Genomic DNA, 18,054 nt, shown 5'->3' with positions numbered 1-18,054 from the left:
AAAGCTGTTTGAATCTTTCGTAAAGATTGTGCAATTATTATGCATTTCCAAATAGAATATAGTACGATTTTCTATATCTCCGGATCTTATTGATGGATTTTTTGATGATATTTGATAACTACAAATTAACTGACACTTAAAAATTTAGTTCAGTTAACAAAGTTAGACAAGTTATTAAAAAAACAAAATTGAATATCTGCCGAATATCACAATGGAAATACTGTGTACAGAAAAAGAAATAAAAATAATTATGTTGCAGAAGTTAATAAGAAATTTTAAGATATTTAGGATGAAGATATTTAAGTATTCTCAAGAATAGCACGATCTACCTTACCTATAAGATTTTTTGTGAATACTATTAATTTATTCTCTGTCTTAATCTATAATGCGGCGGCGAATTTTTTTCCTGGGTCATCTACCAGTGACGTACCAATAGTATTTTGACATGTGAAATAGGTTGAAATGTGAAAAAATGTTTTACTTAGAAATTTTTTATTATTTGTTCTTACAACAACATTATTAAAAATATATCTACATCATTTTTTAAATTAAATAACAATTATTTTCGAATATATACAATCCACAGAACTGTATAAATATACTAAAGATCACATCAAAAATTGAGCTAAAAGTTGATTTTTACCCACATTATTTTTTGCGAGTCTTCCTCACAGCGCCAGTGCCTCTTGTCTTTGTATCAGGATCGGGAGCAGACATTTCCTTTAACAAATTCTTTCTGGCCTGACTTCGCGTACTAACTATAGCAACTTCCTCACCTTCGAAGGCGTCAGGTATTTTGGATGTTTGCTTTATTTTAGCCGTCAGTAATTTGGTGCGAGACTTCAAAGCACTACTAAGAGCTGTTTGTGTTGAATCAGGAATGCTTTCTGAAAATGTTAATACTGGTGGTACTTTTGACACAGCCTTTCGTCGTGTCTTTTTTTCCGAAGACTCTGTATAAATTTGTATCTTAGGTGCTGGCGTCTTTTCTATTACTTTGACTGGCTTATTCTTCGGGGGTTCTGGTGAAGCAAAACTGAATGGCAAACGTTTTACCACTTGAAGTTTTTGAGCTGATTCCAAATTTGAACGGTCAACCATGATAGACACTTGGCTTTGTCTATTTTCCGGAGTTTTTGGTAACACTACCTCACTGGAAACTTGTAAACGCTCCATTTGTTCCTTAAGTGTCGGAGTTGGTTCAGGAATTATATTTACAGTGAGGTATCCCAGTTTCTGAACCAAGGCTTCACTATATAAGTGTATATATTGTAATTTTTTACTAGCTAACAAAGACAATAAAGTTCTGTTCCAATTAAAGGCTTCTGGCTTATTTTTTGACCTCCACAAGTGACTACTATAGTTTAGGAGCAAATATCCGTAAGAAGGCAAAAAATCAGGTACTTGATGTCGATTTCTCGAATATTTCTTAACATAGTTATCATATAAATCTAAGGCACTTTGAAAAACATCCTGAGCAGCTGCCAAATTGTTGTCTTTCACGTTAATTAAGGCACTAAGTCTAGCTTTCTCTAATACTAGATACTGGTACTCGTAGCAGGCACAATAGTAACAATCACAGGTACTCTCATGCTTCATAGTACACGGAGCTTCACATGACTCCTCAGCAAAAGATGGAGACGAAGGGGAATACCTTTTATATAACTTTTTCCTACCACTTTTAGATTTAATGTTCAAAATAGTGGCAATGTCTTTAACTTTCACATAACAACTATCTTGATTTTCCAAACACAGATCTGCATGAGCTAAATATAGAAGATAAGACACTGTATGTAGAGGTAAAACCAATTTTTGCATTAGAACGAGTATATCTTTCCCATAGTGTCGTACTTCTCTTGGACATTTCAAAAAATAGTTGAGTTCAACAAGTTCTTTTTTCGCTTGGATCAACATCAGTAAAACGGAGGAGTCACCTAAAACAGAAAAAATAACGTTTCACTGGGGAGAGTGGCGATAGAAGACAAAACTTTTGTAGATTGACAGGTAAGTAGGTAGGAAAATAAGGTAGGTAGGTAAATAAGGTAGATAGGTCTAGAAAATATTTTTCATATTGAGAAAAACATTTGATTTCACTGAATATCAAAACATATTTAAACTTTTACAATTCCTTTTTTTTTATGTTTTATTGAATTTCTTTTTTTTTATGTATTTCCTTTAGTATATTTAAAATAACCATAAAATACCAATAAGAAGCTAATTAAAATGTTTATGGGAGACTGTTATCGAAGATTGGAGATAAGATAGTAGTGTGCATAGAGGAGCAGAGGGTTGGGCAGTAAAAGTGATAGAAGCACAATACTTCAACATTTCAACATTTAAAATAACTAAACATAATATTAAACAAATAAAGTTTTATAAATGTTCAAAATTAGCACCATCTCTTTCTAAACATTTATGAATCCTTTTCATTAAGTTATGTCTTGTAATTCTGAAAATATGGTGGGGTGTTGAAGAATTAAAAGCAAGTAAGACTCTGCATCATATCATCTTCCTTTGTCGTAACAGGTTTGGAAAATACCCGATTTTTAATGTAACTCCAAATGCGAAAATCTAAAGGAACCAAGTCAGGAGGGCAAGCTGTCCAACGAAACGGACCCTAATTGCCAATCCATCTATCATCAAACATGTAATGCTGAGCAACAGGCCCAAAGTTATGAGGAGGTGCTCCATCTTGCTGATACCAAGTTGAAGTTACCTCTTCGTTTCCAGTATGTAACGCCGGTCGTATGGCTGCTTCCAAAAGGTGGCCATATTTTTCACTATTTAAATTTTTATCAAAAAATTTTAATGCTAAAATTTTTATTGCACAAAAACCATTAAAATTCCAACTATCTTGGAAATAACGTTCTCTACTATACTAAAGTTTCTAATTTGTAGGCAGTAAATTCTTAGAAATAATAGTGACGGTTCATTGCTATTGTAGGTCTTCCAATGGCGTACGAAAAATGTCATAAGAAGTTACGACAAAGCTACTTGTATTAAATAAATATGTACCTATTTATAATTATGTTAATTTTAATATGATTATTATTGACATTTGGGTTATTATATATATTAATATAATATACATGGTGTTTGGTAACGAAGGGCCATAACTTAATCTTAGATTCCTGAGATTAAAATAGACCGATTTAAAGTAACTTACTTTAGTACAAAAGTTGATAATAACCAAAATAAAGGGTGTCAAAGTTAAACTTTTATTTTTGAATATTTCGTGACAGGCATGGGATAACAACACGAAATTTGGTAAGCTGGAGTTTTTTGGGACAAGAAATCTAAATTCGCCACTAAAAATGCCCCAAATGAAGGACGCCACATACGTCTTTCAGTGCTCGTTTAATACATTCAATTTTTTTTATCTCCCACTCGACATACTTTTAGAATCAAAACTTTTATTCTCTTAATATTTTTACTTAGAAAAGATATACTACATCGCCGTAAAAGTCAATACTTTCTATTATTGTTTTATAAATTTGAGTTAATTACAATAAATAATAATTTTAGGTTCGAAGGTAATAGTTATACCTCCCTAAAACCGCGAGAGTCGGTGAAAGTCGGCTACTCAGGGATTCAGTTATTTTGCTATCGAAGTAAACAGTGGTGGGATGACGATGAATAGAAAACTATTTTGCTGACGTCACGTTGCCTAGCAACCGTCGATTCTATTCGTCGTTGCTATGCAACGTGACGTCAGCAAAATAGTATTCTACTCATCGTGGCCCCACCGCAGGACATGACTCACATATCGATTAGATTAGCTAAGCAGTGAACACGTATTTTAGTGTTGTGAGTAATATGGAAAGTGAAAGCAGTAAAAGTAAACGACGTCCAAATTTTTCGATGGGAGAAAAAACTATTATATTATAATAGTTTTTCTCCCATCGAAAAATTGCTTCGTCGAAGTCGTTTACTTTTACTGCTTTCACTTTCCATATTACTCACAACACTAAAATACGTGTTCACTTCGCGGAAGATCACATAATTGTAGCGTTGCAACAAATGATATGAAAATGGTTTCATACAGGATGTTCTATTTCAAGTAAGCAACTTATCAATGAATTAAATTTTGCATGTTGGCAGATAAGTTTAAAACACCCTGTATGAAATATCAATGTTTCCAATTTCACGTTGCTAGACTCGTTATTAATATAGATGTTTTTATTCAATGTGGACTAGGATCTTTTCAAAATTTTTGAAAAAATCGAAATATCTTGAAAATGTTTCATTTTTATTGTGCACAAACTGTATCTAGAATTTCATGCAGGATTCGAAAATAAAATAAAAAATATTGGGTTATATTGAAAATAACAAAGTTGACATCTACTTCTGGAATGCATGACATTAGATTTCAACTCAGCGTCATCCAAAACTTATAGCTTCGTAATTTCAGAGTTTCAACATAATTGTGTGGTTGAGACAACTATGTACAAATTTTAAACTAAAAGCTACCAAGAACTGATGGAAACCTACGTATGAACTGAATACAAAGAAGGAATGCACACAGCAGCTAAAGGAGTTTTAAACATAGCAATATGAAAACGCCTAAATGGGAGTTAACCACCATAATACAAAATCCCAATTCTTTCAACAAATAAATAGTTATAGAAAGAGTTAAAACCCAGAATAATAGCCTGTAAACATAAGAATGAATCTATAAGATATAAATTTGATAATCAAATTAGGATTTAGTTATACTGAACTATGCCACATTGAGATTTTTACATATCTAAAAAGTATATTTTCCTCAAGTTTCTCTACAGAAATTTTCTGTTAATAAAAGTTATTTAAATGGCAGTTTGGTGCTGAAATTGAAGGAAGATTAAATTACTTACACTTACCAACAGGAATATTTTTGTATTCTTCAAGAATTACTTCTGCAGCCGAATAGGCGTTTATCAGCAAACTATTGCTGTGTGGTTCTACCCTTAAATTACAAGGCAACATACTGAATTTGGAAGCCAAGAGAAGTAACTGACACTTCATAACAGCAAAACTATTATTATCTTGAACTTGTTCAAACAACTCTTTAGCTTTCATGTAATTTTCATGTGACTTTTTCATGTCTTCATACAACAAGACTCTGCTCTTGCTTATGTAGTACATAATACTAACTTCTAAATTGTCTGATTTTGAGAAAGTTTCATCTTCTATCAACTTATCTGCAATTTCCATGAGATAGTTTTTTGTGTCAGTTTGTTCTAGAATTAATCCAATGCTTTTTATAATACTAGGAGCAATGTTGAGCAACTGGGCAAGACACAGAGCCAACTCCAAAGCCTGTACAGACTTTACATTGAAACAAAGAAGTCTAAATTCCAAAGACATCTCTAAAAGAACATTAAACATTTGTATGATCGTCACATGTTCCAAATCAGTTGTTAGTTTCGTTATAAACGATGTAAAAACCTCCAATGAATGCTCTAAATTGTTAAAAATGTCTTTAAACACTTCCAAATTCAAGCTTTCATAACTGGATAATATATCAAATTCATTATTTGAATTTGTTGGATCTGTGGGATCGAAATCATTTGTTAAAGGTTCTATAGATGCCACTCTTTCCATGTCTTTTGCATTCTTTTTAATGATCTCTTTATGAGAACTCTTATAGTAAGCAAAATATAAGATACCTAAGTTAATTGCAGAGTTAATTGTGCCATCCTGTGTGTTTATGCAACTTTCTAGAGCATTCCCTACAATATTATGAAAGTCTTCATGTTTTAATAAACCAATATCAACGAATAACTTCACTATAGCATTGATATAGCAATCCGTGGAACTTATTTGCCTTAAATGATTTATTGTTGACATCATAGGAACGACAGATTTCCACCTCTGCTTATAGAACTCTAGCTCAAAGTTTAACATGAATATTTTATCCGAATTATCTAATTTTAAGTCAGGTAATATGTTTTGTATGGCATCCAAAGCAGAGAGTAGTGTCACTGCTTTCATATCTTCAGTATTTTCTGGGTTTTCTCTAAGACTGTATTTTAAATCTATCCATTTTCTCACAAAGGTCTTCCTGCTTCTTTTGCATAATAATATAGCCAATGAAATGAAGGATAATTGCTGTTTAACATCATTAGCATGCACATCAATAATAGTAATAAAAGTTGATTCCAGTGCCTCATATTTGATAATTAGTTCCTCACTGTTTCCTTCCAATACGAGAATATATTTTAATAATACATAGAGATACTTTAAAGCAACTTGATTAAGACTTTTCTCTGTATGATATCCCAAGTGTATACCAATATTGTAAATAGTAAGAGATAAGCTATTCCAAGCTAGTTTCCAAGTATCTACATTGTGTTTCTTAAGCACTACAATTTCATTCAAAAATGTTTTCAGTAACTCTATACAGCTTTGATGATATTCCAAGCTAACTTCTTTATTTTTAATTGTACTTTTCATCAGCTGCAGAATATATTGGGAATATTTTATACTTGCATATATATTTTTGCATGGATCATCTTGACTTACTAGAGAAATCAACAATGAATTATATTCACTAAAAAACCTAAAATATTGCAACTGGATGTTTTCAGGTAAACTCAGCCATTCCGCAGAATTAATATTAGAATAATAATCTATAGAAGTGCGTAAAATCTTTCCTAGATAATCAACAAAATCTTTTTTATAGTTAACTCTTGTTTTAAAAACTTTCAAAGTTTCTATATACTTTTTTATTTCTAAATCTGAGTCTTTCTTCTGTAGAGGTGAGTATATGACAAATACTTTTAAAACTTCAAGTAATTCTAAATACTCAGAAATATTAGACATATTTTTGAATTTATCGTGGGATACAGCAATAAACAGTTCTGCCTTTTCAAAGTCATGAGAACTTGTATACAAATAAAATATCTCATAAGAAAATTTTAGAACAAGTCTAATAACACTTTTTTCATTATTAATAGAGTGTTTTGCAAGACATTCCAACAATTTTTGATAAAAATCCATCATATAATTCACAGGTACGTCCATTCCTGTTAAAATTGTAAAGCAGTTAGATGATACTTGAATTGTTTTTATTGTATCGAAGCAAGTTGTGCATATTTTCAAAATAAGGGAGCAGATTTTGTATGAGACCTCATCAAAGACAGTTACTGCAGAGTTTGCTACTAGATTGTGAAGAAGTGTGGTGATATAATAATATAAATCAATGTGGTTTTGCATATCTTTTGGCAGCAAGAACTTTGGCATTATTATATCTTCCATCTTAATAATAATTTCTTTCTTTCCCTAAAACCAAACAAAAACAATTATGGAAACAATAAAAACAGATAAATATAGGGAAAAGAGAGGGATACAAAACCAATTTTGCTTACCTTACTGCAGAAAAATTTAACAAAATGATACAGGCATTTAACATAGTTGGATATCTCGTTTTCTTCCAAATTGTTTAAAATTGGTAATAGACTAATTAAGATTGCATACAAGTCCTCTTCAGATACATTGTTTTTATGGTGAATACAGGCCTGACAACAATTGGTAAAAAATGAAATGGCTATTTTATTATTGATGCGTCCGTCCAAGTTTTTCTTAATATATAGCAAAGTTTTTTCAAAGTTTCCTTTTGCGCATTCTTCATAAAGGTTTGGGCCTTTATTATTATTTACTGTAGCGTACATTGCACAAACAATTAGAAGTAGTGAATTATCTGAAAATAATAATGAAATGAACTGTATAAGTTGTTATCCAAACACCAAAACACTAAATTAAATATTTAAAAACCATTCTGTCAATTTGTCAGTTATTCGTGTTCGAAGTGATAGTCCCAATATTTAAAGGTACCTACAAGAAAGACTCATACTAGTTTACTGTGTTAGAAAAAGAGAACAGATATATGGGTCACTAATGGACCGTACTCTACCTATTGTATTTTTTTCAAATGTAGAAAGAAATATTTTATATAATTAATTAACTAAAATGTAAGGTAACATTTCTCATTGTTAATAACCTTACGTATTTACATTATAAAAGTATCTATTCTATAACAATAAGTTCCACAATAATTAGGTTAAATAATAATTAGGATTTGGCAATACCGCTCGGAAAGTCATGACAACCACGAGGTTCCACCAACTAGCCATTCCTGTTCTTACTGCTCATGCCCACAGTTTGACAACCAATCAAACACACCCATTTCGATCACTTCAATCACTTGTATCACATGAAAATGTTTTGCGGGAATTTTTAAAACATATTTCCATAAAGTTTTAAATAATCCTAAATAAGAATATAGACTAGATAATTGTCACTGCTTTAACACAATTTATTGTGATAAAACCAATCAGTCAAACTAAATAGCTTATAATTAGTAATTGTAGAATATATATTAGGAGCTTCAATTTTATTTTCAGAATTTTAACAAACCATACGTAATTTGATGAAGTTGTCTTTAAAGTTGTACGCATCTAAAGAAGTTCCATATATCCAAGGTATATTCCTTATATTTTATAGGGTTTTAACATAAGTATAGTAGTTAATAATAAATAAAAACTGTTATTTGTCTAGAAAACTGTTTATTTTACAAACTTGGCAACAACGCGTTATCATTTTTAGTTTCCAATGTTCCGTGTAAGCTCTACCGTTCGGCTGTTTTTAAGAATGTCGCCTGGTCGCCATTGTTATTTTTCGGATAAACTAAGAAATTAGTTTTCATGCTATAAGAGTTCATTTTACGTTTTAAACTTTAGTTTGTTATTATTAAAAAGTTTAAAGTAAAAATAGTGCGTATAAAATAAAGTGTACGGATATCCGTAATCGGATTTATAATGGTGCAATATTAAGTGTGAGTTCTCTATTAGCAAGCTTCGTAATAAAACGTTTCGTAAGCTTCTATTCGTCACGTGGGAGTGTGCCGTTTTATTACAGCTGCATTAAACCCGCAATTAATGGTAGAAATGGAATAAATCGGTGGAAAATGCAGATATTGTGCGAGCCCGCGTAAATTTCCAAATGTTTTGTCATCATCACGACCCCATAATCGCAGTGAAAATTGTGCTCATTGTTTTTGTTATGGAACTAGCCGGTATAGTTTCGTTACGCGTTTAAAGGTTGCTTATTTGTGGAATTTTATTGCTCTTTATAGATCAAGTACTCATTATACCCGAAAAGACTGTCTGATGAATCTTGTCATGATAAAATTTGATTTCAAAAACACTGGATGAATGGGATTGCGTACAGCCTCGGTGAGGCATCCCCATGTGGAGGTCATGGCCCCTGCATTAACGGAGACGGTTCAAACACAGAATTTTGATTTACCCCCAAAGTCCTGTTTAGAACCTGATTTTGCAGTAAATAGTTACAGAAAAAACAAATTCATAGTGCAAGATAAACAGGCTTACTTAAAAGGTGGTGATGAATATCTGGGTAAGGTTCATTTAAACAGTAACGAAATAAAAAGTTCTTTAATATTAGAATCGGAAAAAACGCTTAGTAGTTACTATAAGAAGTTAAACAGTGCCTCGGATAATATAATGAATAGTAGCCCATCATCTATGGGCGACCAAGAAAATAAAATGGGCCTTCAAAAGACAGGATTAGAAATTTCTATGGTTCAAAAAGATAGAAAGATAGATATGGAACAGTTACTGGAGAATTTATCAGTTCCACCAGATTTGGAAACAAATGTAGAGGACATAATGCAAGTGATAAAGTCAATAGAAGGTAATGATAGACTGAATAACAGTTCCAATGATATAAATGCTGAAAATGATGATATATTTCCAATTGCTGGGACAGATTTAACTAACAACCTATCATCTTTTGAAAAGGCATTATTAGAAAATGTTGATGTAATGAATATGAGCATGGATGACCAACAAGATGAATTGGACACTGTTGATAAGCAGAAGGAATCTCAAGGTAAAGAAATAATCAATTTATTACAAACCAAGCATACCAAATTAGAAAGAAGATTAGATTTTCTGAAAAGGCGGGTATACAAGTTACAATCAAGACTTCTAGGACAGCATGTTAGTAGTGAGGTGGCTGGAGTGTTTGAAAATGTTCACCATGCTCTTAAAAAACCAAAGGAACCTCACGAAGTGCCAGTATCAATTTTCGGTAAAACTTTATCATATACGGACAAAGTGAAACCCTTATCTTATAGTTCAGCAAAGACATTAGTGAGAAAGTTAGAAACAACTACAACATTACAAGCTAATACAGTGGCAAGACAAAAAACTATTCCAACTTACTTTGGATCTGGTTCCTTAGAGGTTCCTTTTTCAAGGACTAGTGTAACTGGAGGTATTACTCTAATCCCTTGGCCTTCAGATACAAAAAGTGAGTTACAGAAAGTAGCTGCTCAGTTGAAGACTCAAGCAGGTGTAATGCAGAAGGAAGTTGATTCTGAGGCTACTGAGAGTAGTTCAGGGGGAGAAAGCTGTGATGAAATGCAAAACTACAATAATCCACATCAACAGTATCTTGGCATGTAAGTACCTTTCTGTTTTAACATTTAACTTAGGTTGGAACTGATCTACAATAATGACTTTTATAATGCAAGATTTTAGAATTGATCCATTAATGAATAATCTTCTTTTATAAGTATATACTGTCAGTCAACAACAACCATGCACCAAAGGATAAGTCAATATTTTTGCTTCATTTATTTTTTAAGATATTCCATTATTAGTTTGTTTATTGGTATGATAGTCTGAAACAAACCCTACTACATTGGATGAAGTTTTTTTTAACATATAAATTAGACCAGTCCTAGGAAAATTTGGGCATTGAACAGTGTTTCATTACTTTTAGTTAGTAAAGTTGAAAATGCCATCCTTCTATAATCACATAAGTATATATACTTTACAATGTATATTTTAAGATATACTAGAAATTACTTTAAAATTTATAGAGAAGAATTGTGTGATTTTTATATACCTTAGGAATATATTAACAAGCTAATTTATTCCTTTGTTTATGTGTTTTACCTTCCAATTCTTCGTAACTCTATTTTCTCCTTAGCTAGGTTTTAAAAAACATGGCAAAATGGAATCCAATTCAGGGTATAAATAAGCAAAAACCTGAAGAATAGAATGATCAAATCATATGTAATAATATTATGAACTATCTTCCACACAAAAACTTGATTTAGAGGGTAAAAATGCATTCTTTTTAAAAATATATATGGCAGTGATCTGCAATCCACCAAAAAATTGCATAATTTGATTTCCAGCCAAGAAAAGTACAGAAGAGTGTAGTAGCTACATTTTGTTGATGAAATGTACTCTGTGCTCTCATGTAATGCAAAATTTCTGTACTGAAATCTAGCATATTTTTAAAAGGTTTTATCTTAGTAATTAACAAGAATATTTGGCAAAACCCCAGTGCTTTCTAATGTTGTAATCTGCTCTTTAAATTCAACTCTACATTCCAGTCACTGAATGATAACTGGGTAGAAAAGTGATCAGTCTTATATTTGCATATCCTTATCCATATTGTGTATATTTTTTGCGAACCTTTGAAATTATAGGGCTTGTGCATTGTGCAATTGTATGCCTTCAAAAATACTGTACACTATCATTTCTCTTTCAAATTCTTTCAAACTCTTATAGACATTTAAAAATATGTTTATTTACAAATGATATGTATAGAAATTTATCAGCTGATTATAATCTTTATGACATTTTTTATAAATATGTTAATATTTACACATTATTAAATTTTAAATGGTATAATTGGTGAATCATTTGGAAATACAACTTGTTATCCTGAAAGATAAGGTAGATTGTGAAGTAATTCTACAGAGTAAGAGATAAATTGTTGCATTGAAAGCTCTAGCCAAAGTCTTTCCCTCGTAGCGCCAGTGCAGCTAGGTTAGGACATTACTGTAAAGAACTAGGCCAGAATGAGAGCTATACTTTGTAATGGTTGGTTTGAAGTAACAGCTAGGATTAGAACAGCTGTAAGAAAGACTGAAGGATTGCATCTGGGATCAGTATTTAGACCATCTGTATTTGCATTTGTGTTAATTCACATAATAAGTAAACTCTAAGGAGGTATTCACTGATATTGTATGTATGTGGATGATACAGTTTTAGTATAAATAGCAAGGGAGCTAAAACAAAGACAGGAACTATGGCGGCGGGTTCTTGAAGAAAACAGGGTTTTTTTAAGCTTGCTTTTGTTAATTTTTTCATATTTTTCTTTATTTTTGCTTAGTAATTTGATAGCAAGCTTTCCCAACTTTTTATGTCTGCAAAGTTAGCATATTCATTTTATATGGCTGAATTCAGATTAACACTATAATTTATTGCTTTATTTATTTATTACGGAAATCTAGGGCTAGAGCTAGGGGATGATGGGGTAGCTTTTGGGGATTGTTTAATATACCAATCAACAGCAATTAATTGTCAATAAAATATACAGCCAAGATGGTCCCTGTACCCCCTTTCCTTGCAGGGATATAGCTATGGCTATGCTAGCTTTACCATAAAGTTAGCATATCCACTGTTTCTCAGAAACAGTCAAACCAATAATTTTTTGCAATAAATTATAGAGTTGTTCTGAACTTTGACCTTATAAAATGGATATGCTAACTTTACATTTCTAAATTATTGTGATTTTGCCTGTTCTCAACGGCCGCTTTGTAAGTACAATCATTATCCTGATGGAGAAATTTTTTTATCACACCAGGGCATTTTTTCTCAAATTATCAGAGAAATAGTTCAGCAAAATTGCATAATACACACCAAATATTGTACTTTTTTTCATGTAATTATTTGGAATAATAACTTTTGTGTGTAAAAATAGAGACAAACAGTTTTCTAGTCTAACAGTGATATTGACCTTTGCAGCCTTTGGTCCACTGGTTTGAGTGTTCTCTTTTAGCTGAGGTGTAAAAATGTACCTATGTTCCTAGTTGTAGTATGTACCTAGTTGTTTAATTTGGTTCTTATTTCATATTTACAATATAAAAAAAAGAATGTACCTATAGAAGTCTTATGTCTTACGTATGAAGTCTTAACATATGTTGTAAAAAAGGAAAACAAAGTCACAAGGATTAGCTCCTGTTTTTACATTTGAATGATAATATCAAAGACCCTTTTGTATTTCGTTTTCTATCCTACTATTAAAAAAAAGCTAGGATAAAAACCAGCTAGGAAACTACAGATGTATCAATATGTTTAATACCATCAAAAACTTATTTTTCTTCCTTAAAAATTTATAACCAATCTGGTTGTAACATATTTTGTAGGTAAATATAACATAAAAATATGTTTTAAAAATCTAATAGATAATGTTAATAATAGGGAAAGTCGTAAATTGTGGGTGGCAAATTCATTTCGCTCCTAAAAATGAACCAATCCATATTTTCACATGACACAAAAAATATAATATTTAAAAAACATGGTTGCAATCGAAAAATAAGGTTTTACGAAAATTCGCAAACGGAATTATTCCACAGGATGTTTCAAAGTTAGGATACAAAACCACTTTAGATTAACCCTGTATAATAAGTCAAATACAAAATTGTATTAAAAAACTCACTATACTCAATTAAAATTTATAAATGTTTACTCAGTGTGGTAAAAGAATCAGCAAAATAGGGCTTAAGTTAAAAAACTGAAATACTTTGAATTTGGCCAAAATTTTCTCCATTGCATTTTGTTTTGCATCTGAGTTTCATACTCCTTGTGCTGAACAGTAGAGTGGACCATTGGCTGTTGAGTGTCTAGCATTAATCCAAAACACTCGCAAATTCATGAAATGCAGTATATCGATGTTATTGAATTTATGAATCTTTTGTTTATTAAAATATGATTAGTTCATTACGCTCTCCTAAACCCACTGGATCTATTATATCTCTCTATATATGGATCTATCTAAAAGAAGGAACAATTATGAAAAATAGCTAAAAACATTAATTCACATATTTTAATTTTGATTTATTGCCTAGTACTCCAGTCGTCATGGAATGTTTATTTTGGGACCCCCAAAGGTGCAAAAATGTTGGTTAGTTACGCGCACTAAATCAATTTTTTAAGTTTTGTAAGTTTTAATCTTTTTTTAAGTCCCAAAATTGACATTCTCACATAAATTAACCTTGTTCCTACGACTTTTAGCCTTTTAGTGGTCAAATCGCTGATGACTGGACTATAGTGCTTTATTCAATGTATCAAAGTTATTAAAATGGTCAAGAACTGGTGTATTTGTTGAAATTAGATACCTTCACATTCCAGAAGGGGTTCAAAACAATAGAACAGGTTTCCAAATGGGGATATAGAAAAAACTCTGAACACACTTTGTTGTACCTCTTTGAATTTTGGAATAAATTTATTATATAAGATATATGTATATTATATCGATAGTAGTACTTTGCTAAAACTGATCTTGTGCTTTTTTTTCTCGGAATTTACTAGGATTCATTGTTAGAGTTACTACTTCTAGGTCTTCCCTCGTAGAATTAGTCATGCACTCTGAAAATCACGAAAATCGTGCGTCATGTTTATGCGCGCGACAAATTGAAACGTTCGGCAGCGGTTTTCCAGCAGCGCCGCCTCCCTTGATATACGAATTTTTATTTGTAGACTAGACGTCTCACGCTCGAATTTGATTATTGTAATCGTTCGTTTTGGATATCTCGCTCCACTATACACGATTTCATCAGTTAAATGAACTAATTATCGAAAACTCGAGGACTAGTAAATCGAATTTTAAAAGGTCTAATGAATAAGAGAAGTCTTAGATAGGCACGGAATGCTAAAGATACCCCATATCGCACCAAAAAATTGTGGCAATACGTTTTTTATGTAATGACGGTATTTTTACGTATTTATTTGAATCAGTAGACAAGGTGAAAAGCTCGGTTCGTTCGGAAAAATATTCCCGTGATATTTTTTTGCCTAATCACTTTCGTGAGATACCCCAAAATAAGGTTCAAGAGGTCATTCAGGCTTCTTGTTCAAATTATTTTAAACATTTTTTTAAACAAATTGTAGCAATCAATTTTTTCGGTCCGGACAAATTTTTTGGATCATTCTGAAGAAAATAAGTCTGTTATAGTTTTTTTTGTAAACTTGATCGTTTTCGAGTTATAAATAATTTTAAAACTGAGAACCACGCAAAATTACTATTTTCAAAGCTCAAAAACACAAGTAAAAAACATTATTTTATGTAAAAACATTATTATCGATTTCAAGAACCGTTATTCTATGACGTTACCCGTGACGACACCGTTTTGTGGCGCTAGTTCCTTGACGCTCGCTTCAAAAATCTGCGTAAAACTGTGTCATATGGTTCGTATGTAATAGCGATAAAAGGTCTCCCTTCTTGTTCTCCTTTATGTTTAGTTTATTTTTATAGGTGGTCTTTAAATTGGGAACAGTTTGGAATGGACAGTGTCTCTTATAACTGAATTTATTTAAGTAAATTCATATTTTGTGCAAATGATCATTCAGTGCTTTAATGGTATAAAAATCGGTATAACTTAATTAATTGACATAGTAAAGACAACCACTTTTTTTTGGCAGTACGTATCAATTGGGCATATTGCGCTGCAATGTTTATAGGTCCTGATTTTAAGGTTCTTTTTATTTGTTTTTCTATAACAAACACTGTCCCCTTCGTTTTAGGTATGGCCAGTAATAAGGTCTTGTGTGTAAGTGATTTTATTGGTGAGAATTTCATTAAGTACTGCGTAGTTTATTTATCGTATGGCAATTACAACACATTTAGAACAAATACACAAACACTAGTAATATAGATATTTGACAAACTTTAAATAGTTACAAACAAATATCCAGTGTATTTATATAATCAATTGACTCTGAAGTTGCAAACAGAAAGTCTTCAGGGCTACCATTGTAGGATCTTGAGGGACATTCTTGAATAATGTGGTCGATGGTTTGGTTCTCCCCACAGTCACATTGAGGAGACGGGTTCTTTCCCCATTTATGTAGCATGTATGCACATCTGCCATGTCTGGTTCGGATCCTATTTAGAGTGCACCATGTTTTGCGTGGAAGATCAAAACCTGGTGGCTTGTGGGTAATGCAGGGCATGTTATTTTGCCATTCGTTCCATTCTTGGGACCATGCATTCGTGATGTTGAACTCCTCATGTATCATTCTTGCCGTTTTCATTGGTGGTTTTCTAGAACGGAGACGGGTATTTCGTGCATCCTCGGTATCTTGGTGGATCGGCAAGTTTATATTGTTCATGATCTTTTTGTATTCACGTGTAAGTGCATCGACTCGTTGTAAATGTGGAGGTGGGATGTGACTTAATACTGGAAGCCATTGGGTGGGAGTTGATTTAATTGTACCAGCTATCATCCTCATAGTGCTGTGCAGCTGATTGTCGACCTTTTTTACGTGTAGACTGTGTAGCCAGACTGGAGCACAATATTCAGCGGTCGAGAAAACAAGGGCTAAGGCAGTAGAGCGGAGAGTGGAAACCGATGCTCCCCAGGTGGTACCGCAGAGCTTCTGTATAATGTTATTTCTTTTACTCAACTTTTGGGCAGTTTTTGTTAAATGCTCTTTAAATGATAGCGTTCTGTCTAGTGTTACGCCCAGGTACTTCGGTGTTTTGTTGTGGGTAAGTGTGGTATTTTCAAACCGTATGTTGAGTTCCTTTCCAGTAGTAATAGGCAGCGATCATAAACTTATTTTTTTGCTGCCCACAGCAATTGTCAGAAAAAATACTAATTCGAATTCAGAATTATTACCTCCAACAGTCTTTTCTATGAACTTAAGTACACAGCTTGCGATTTCCTCCACGCCGCGCTTGCCTTCCCCATCATGTCAAAAGTAGGACTCAGTGTTATTAGTTACAAGTTCAGTAATTGTAAAATTATGACAATTAAGCTTTGATTTATAATAAAATATGGAAACGTACTCAATGATCTTCTTGATCATTGAGTACTGGATTGTATAAAAAAGATTATTAAATAAAATAAAGTATTTTATAAAGCGAACAGATAGAACATGTGCATTTCTGTTTATTTTCTACACGTCTTTTTATAATTTTAATATATCTCGCTTTTATCTAATTACATATTTTAGTTTAAAACAATCTTTAATTGTGATTGTTTTTTTGCAACTGGTATTCTTTGTTTAGGAACGTTTTCACCTATGTTTCTAGTTGTATGTTCTGTAGTTGGTTACTTCAATATTTCTACTAGGTTTCTTCTTCTTGTTGTACTGCTTCACATATTTCTTTATCTGTAATAATTTACTGTGTTTCTTCAGTCCCTTCAAACCAAAAGTTTAAATCTTCTTCACTTGTATCGAATCCTCTTTCCGATAAATTTTGAAACAAATCAGCAATCCAAGATTATCTTCAGGATCACATTTTTGTTTCTTGTGATACGGCATTCATTTTAGACCATAGCTTTTTCCGTGATAATTGCACCAATTTATCAAAATGTGAATACCGAGCAACAGGAATCCTGCACTTGTGGGAAAATAGATTATCGAAGTGTCCTATACAAGATAAAAAAACTCTTGGTAAAGAAGCTCATGGTTCATATGATTTTCGATTTGATATAAATGGAGAAATACTTTTTGTAAAATGGAACGATAACAAATGTGTTATTATATCATCTAATTTCGATAATACAGAACCTCCCGCACAAGCTAGTACATGGAATCACAAGCTCAAAGGAAAACGTTTTCAAAAATTCTCCACCTTGCATCTACCTCGTATATCTGTACTTCTAGCTCTGTCCCATAGTGTCTTACCATCAATTTTTCAAGTGTTTTCATCTCTGCTGTTTCTAACATCCTTTTTGTCCTGTCTGTGTCAGGTCTTGTTTCTGCCACGTATGTCATTATTGGTCTGATGACTTTTTTGTAAATTCTGCCTTTCATTTCTTTCCCGATATCTTAACCTCAAGTATATAATACATTAATAGTAGGCATGGATCAACACTACTGGTTTGTTGGAAAATATATCACTAAAATCAGACTTAAGAAGTGATATTGGCCAATATTCACACGACTGATTGAAATGGCATTATAGTCGGTTCGCTATTCCCAGTCCGAACTGTCTAGTGAATATAGTAATTATTTTTTT

At 32.2% G+C, this 18,054-nt stretch overlaps 2 protein-coding genes across 3 annotated transcripts in view; one reads left to right on the top strand and one right to left on the bottom strand.

Moving 5' to 3' along the window:
* Positions 1-467: 467 nt before the first annotated feature.
* On the bottom strand, positions 468-7,768 carry LOC140439161 (uncharacterized). Of its 2 annotated transcripts, none has more exons than XM_072528890.1 (3): positions 7,350-7,768; positions 4,854-7,263; positions 468-1,934 (listed from the first exon to the last, which is right to left on the bottom strand). In XM_072528890.1, exons 1-3 carry the CDS (start codon positions 7,650-7,652, stop codon positions 649-651), a joined length of 3,999 nt encoding a protein of 1,332 aa, XP_072384991.1. In that variant the 5' UTR covers positions 7,653-7,768; the 3' UTR covers positions 468-648. The 2 variants fall into 2 exon arrangements, with proteins under 2 accessions (XP_072384991.1, XP_072384992.1); XM_072528891.1 differs by having other exon boundaries at positions 470-1,934; positions 4,860-7,263.
* Positions 7,769-8,595: 827 nt separating this feature from the next.
* The window catches only part of nsl1 (non-specific lethal 1), a 57,549-nt gene continuing 48,090 nt past the window's right edge, over positions 8,596-18,054 (top strand). Inside the window, exon 1 of the mRNA XM_072528889.1 lies at positions 8,596-10,465. Within this exon, the coding sequence (XP_072384990.1) occupies positions 9,195-10,465 (1,271 nt within the window). The 5' untranslated portion in view covers positions 8,596-9,194. The remainder of the gene's footprint in view (positions 10,466-18,054) is intronic.

The sequence above is a fragment of the Diabrotica undecimpunctata genome, chromosome 4 (assembly GCF_040954645.1).
Source record: "Diabrotica undecimpunctata isolate CICGRU chromosome 4, icDiaUnde3, whole genome shotgun sequence".
In the NCBI taxonomy this organism is placed as follows: domain Eukaryota; kingdom Metazoa; phylum Arthropoda; class Insecta; order Coleoptera; family Chrysomelidae; genus Diabrotica; species Diabrotica undecimpunctata.
The sequence above is the reverse complement of the archived record's forward strand: the minus strand, read 5'-3'. Positions and strand labels throughout refer to the sequence as shown.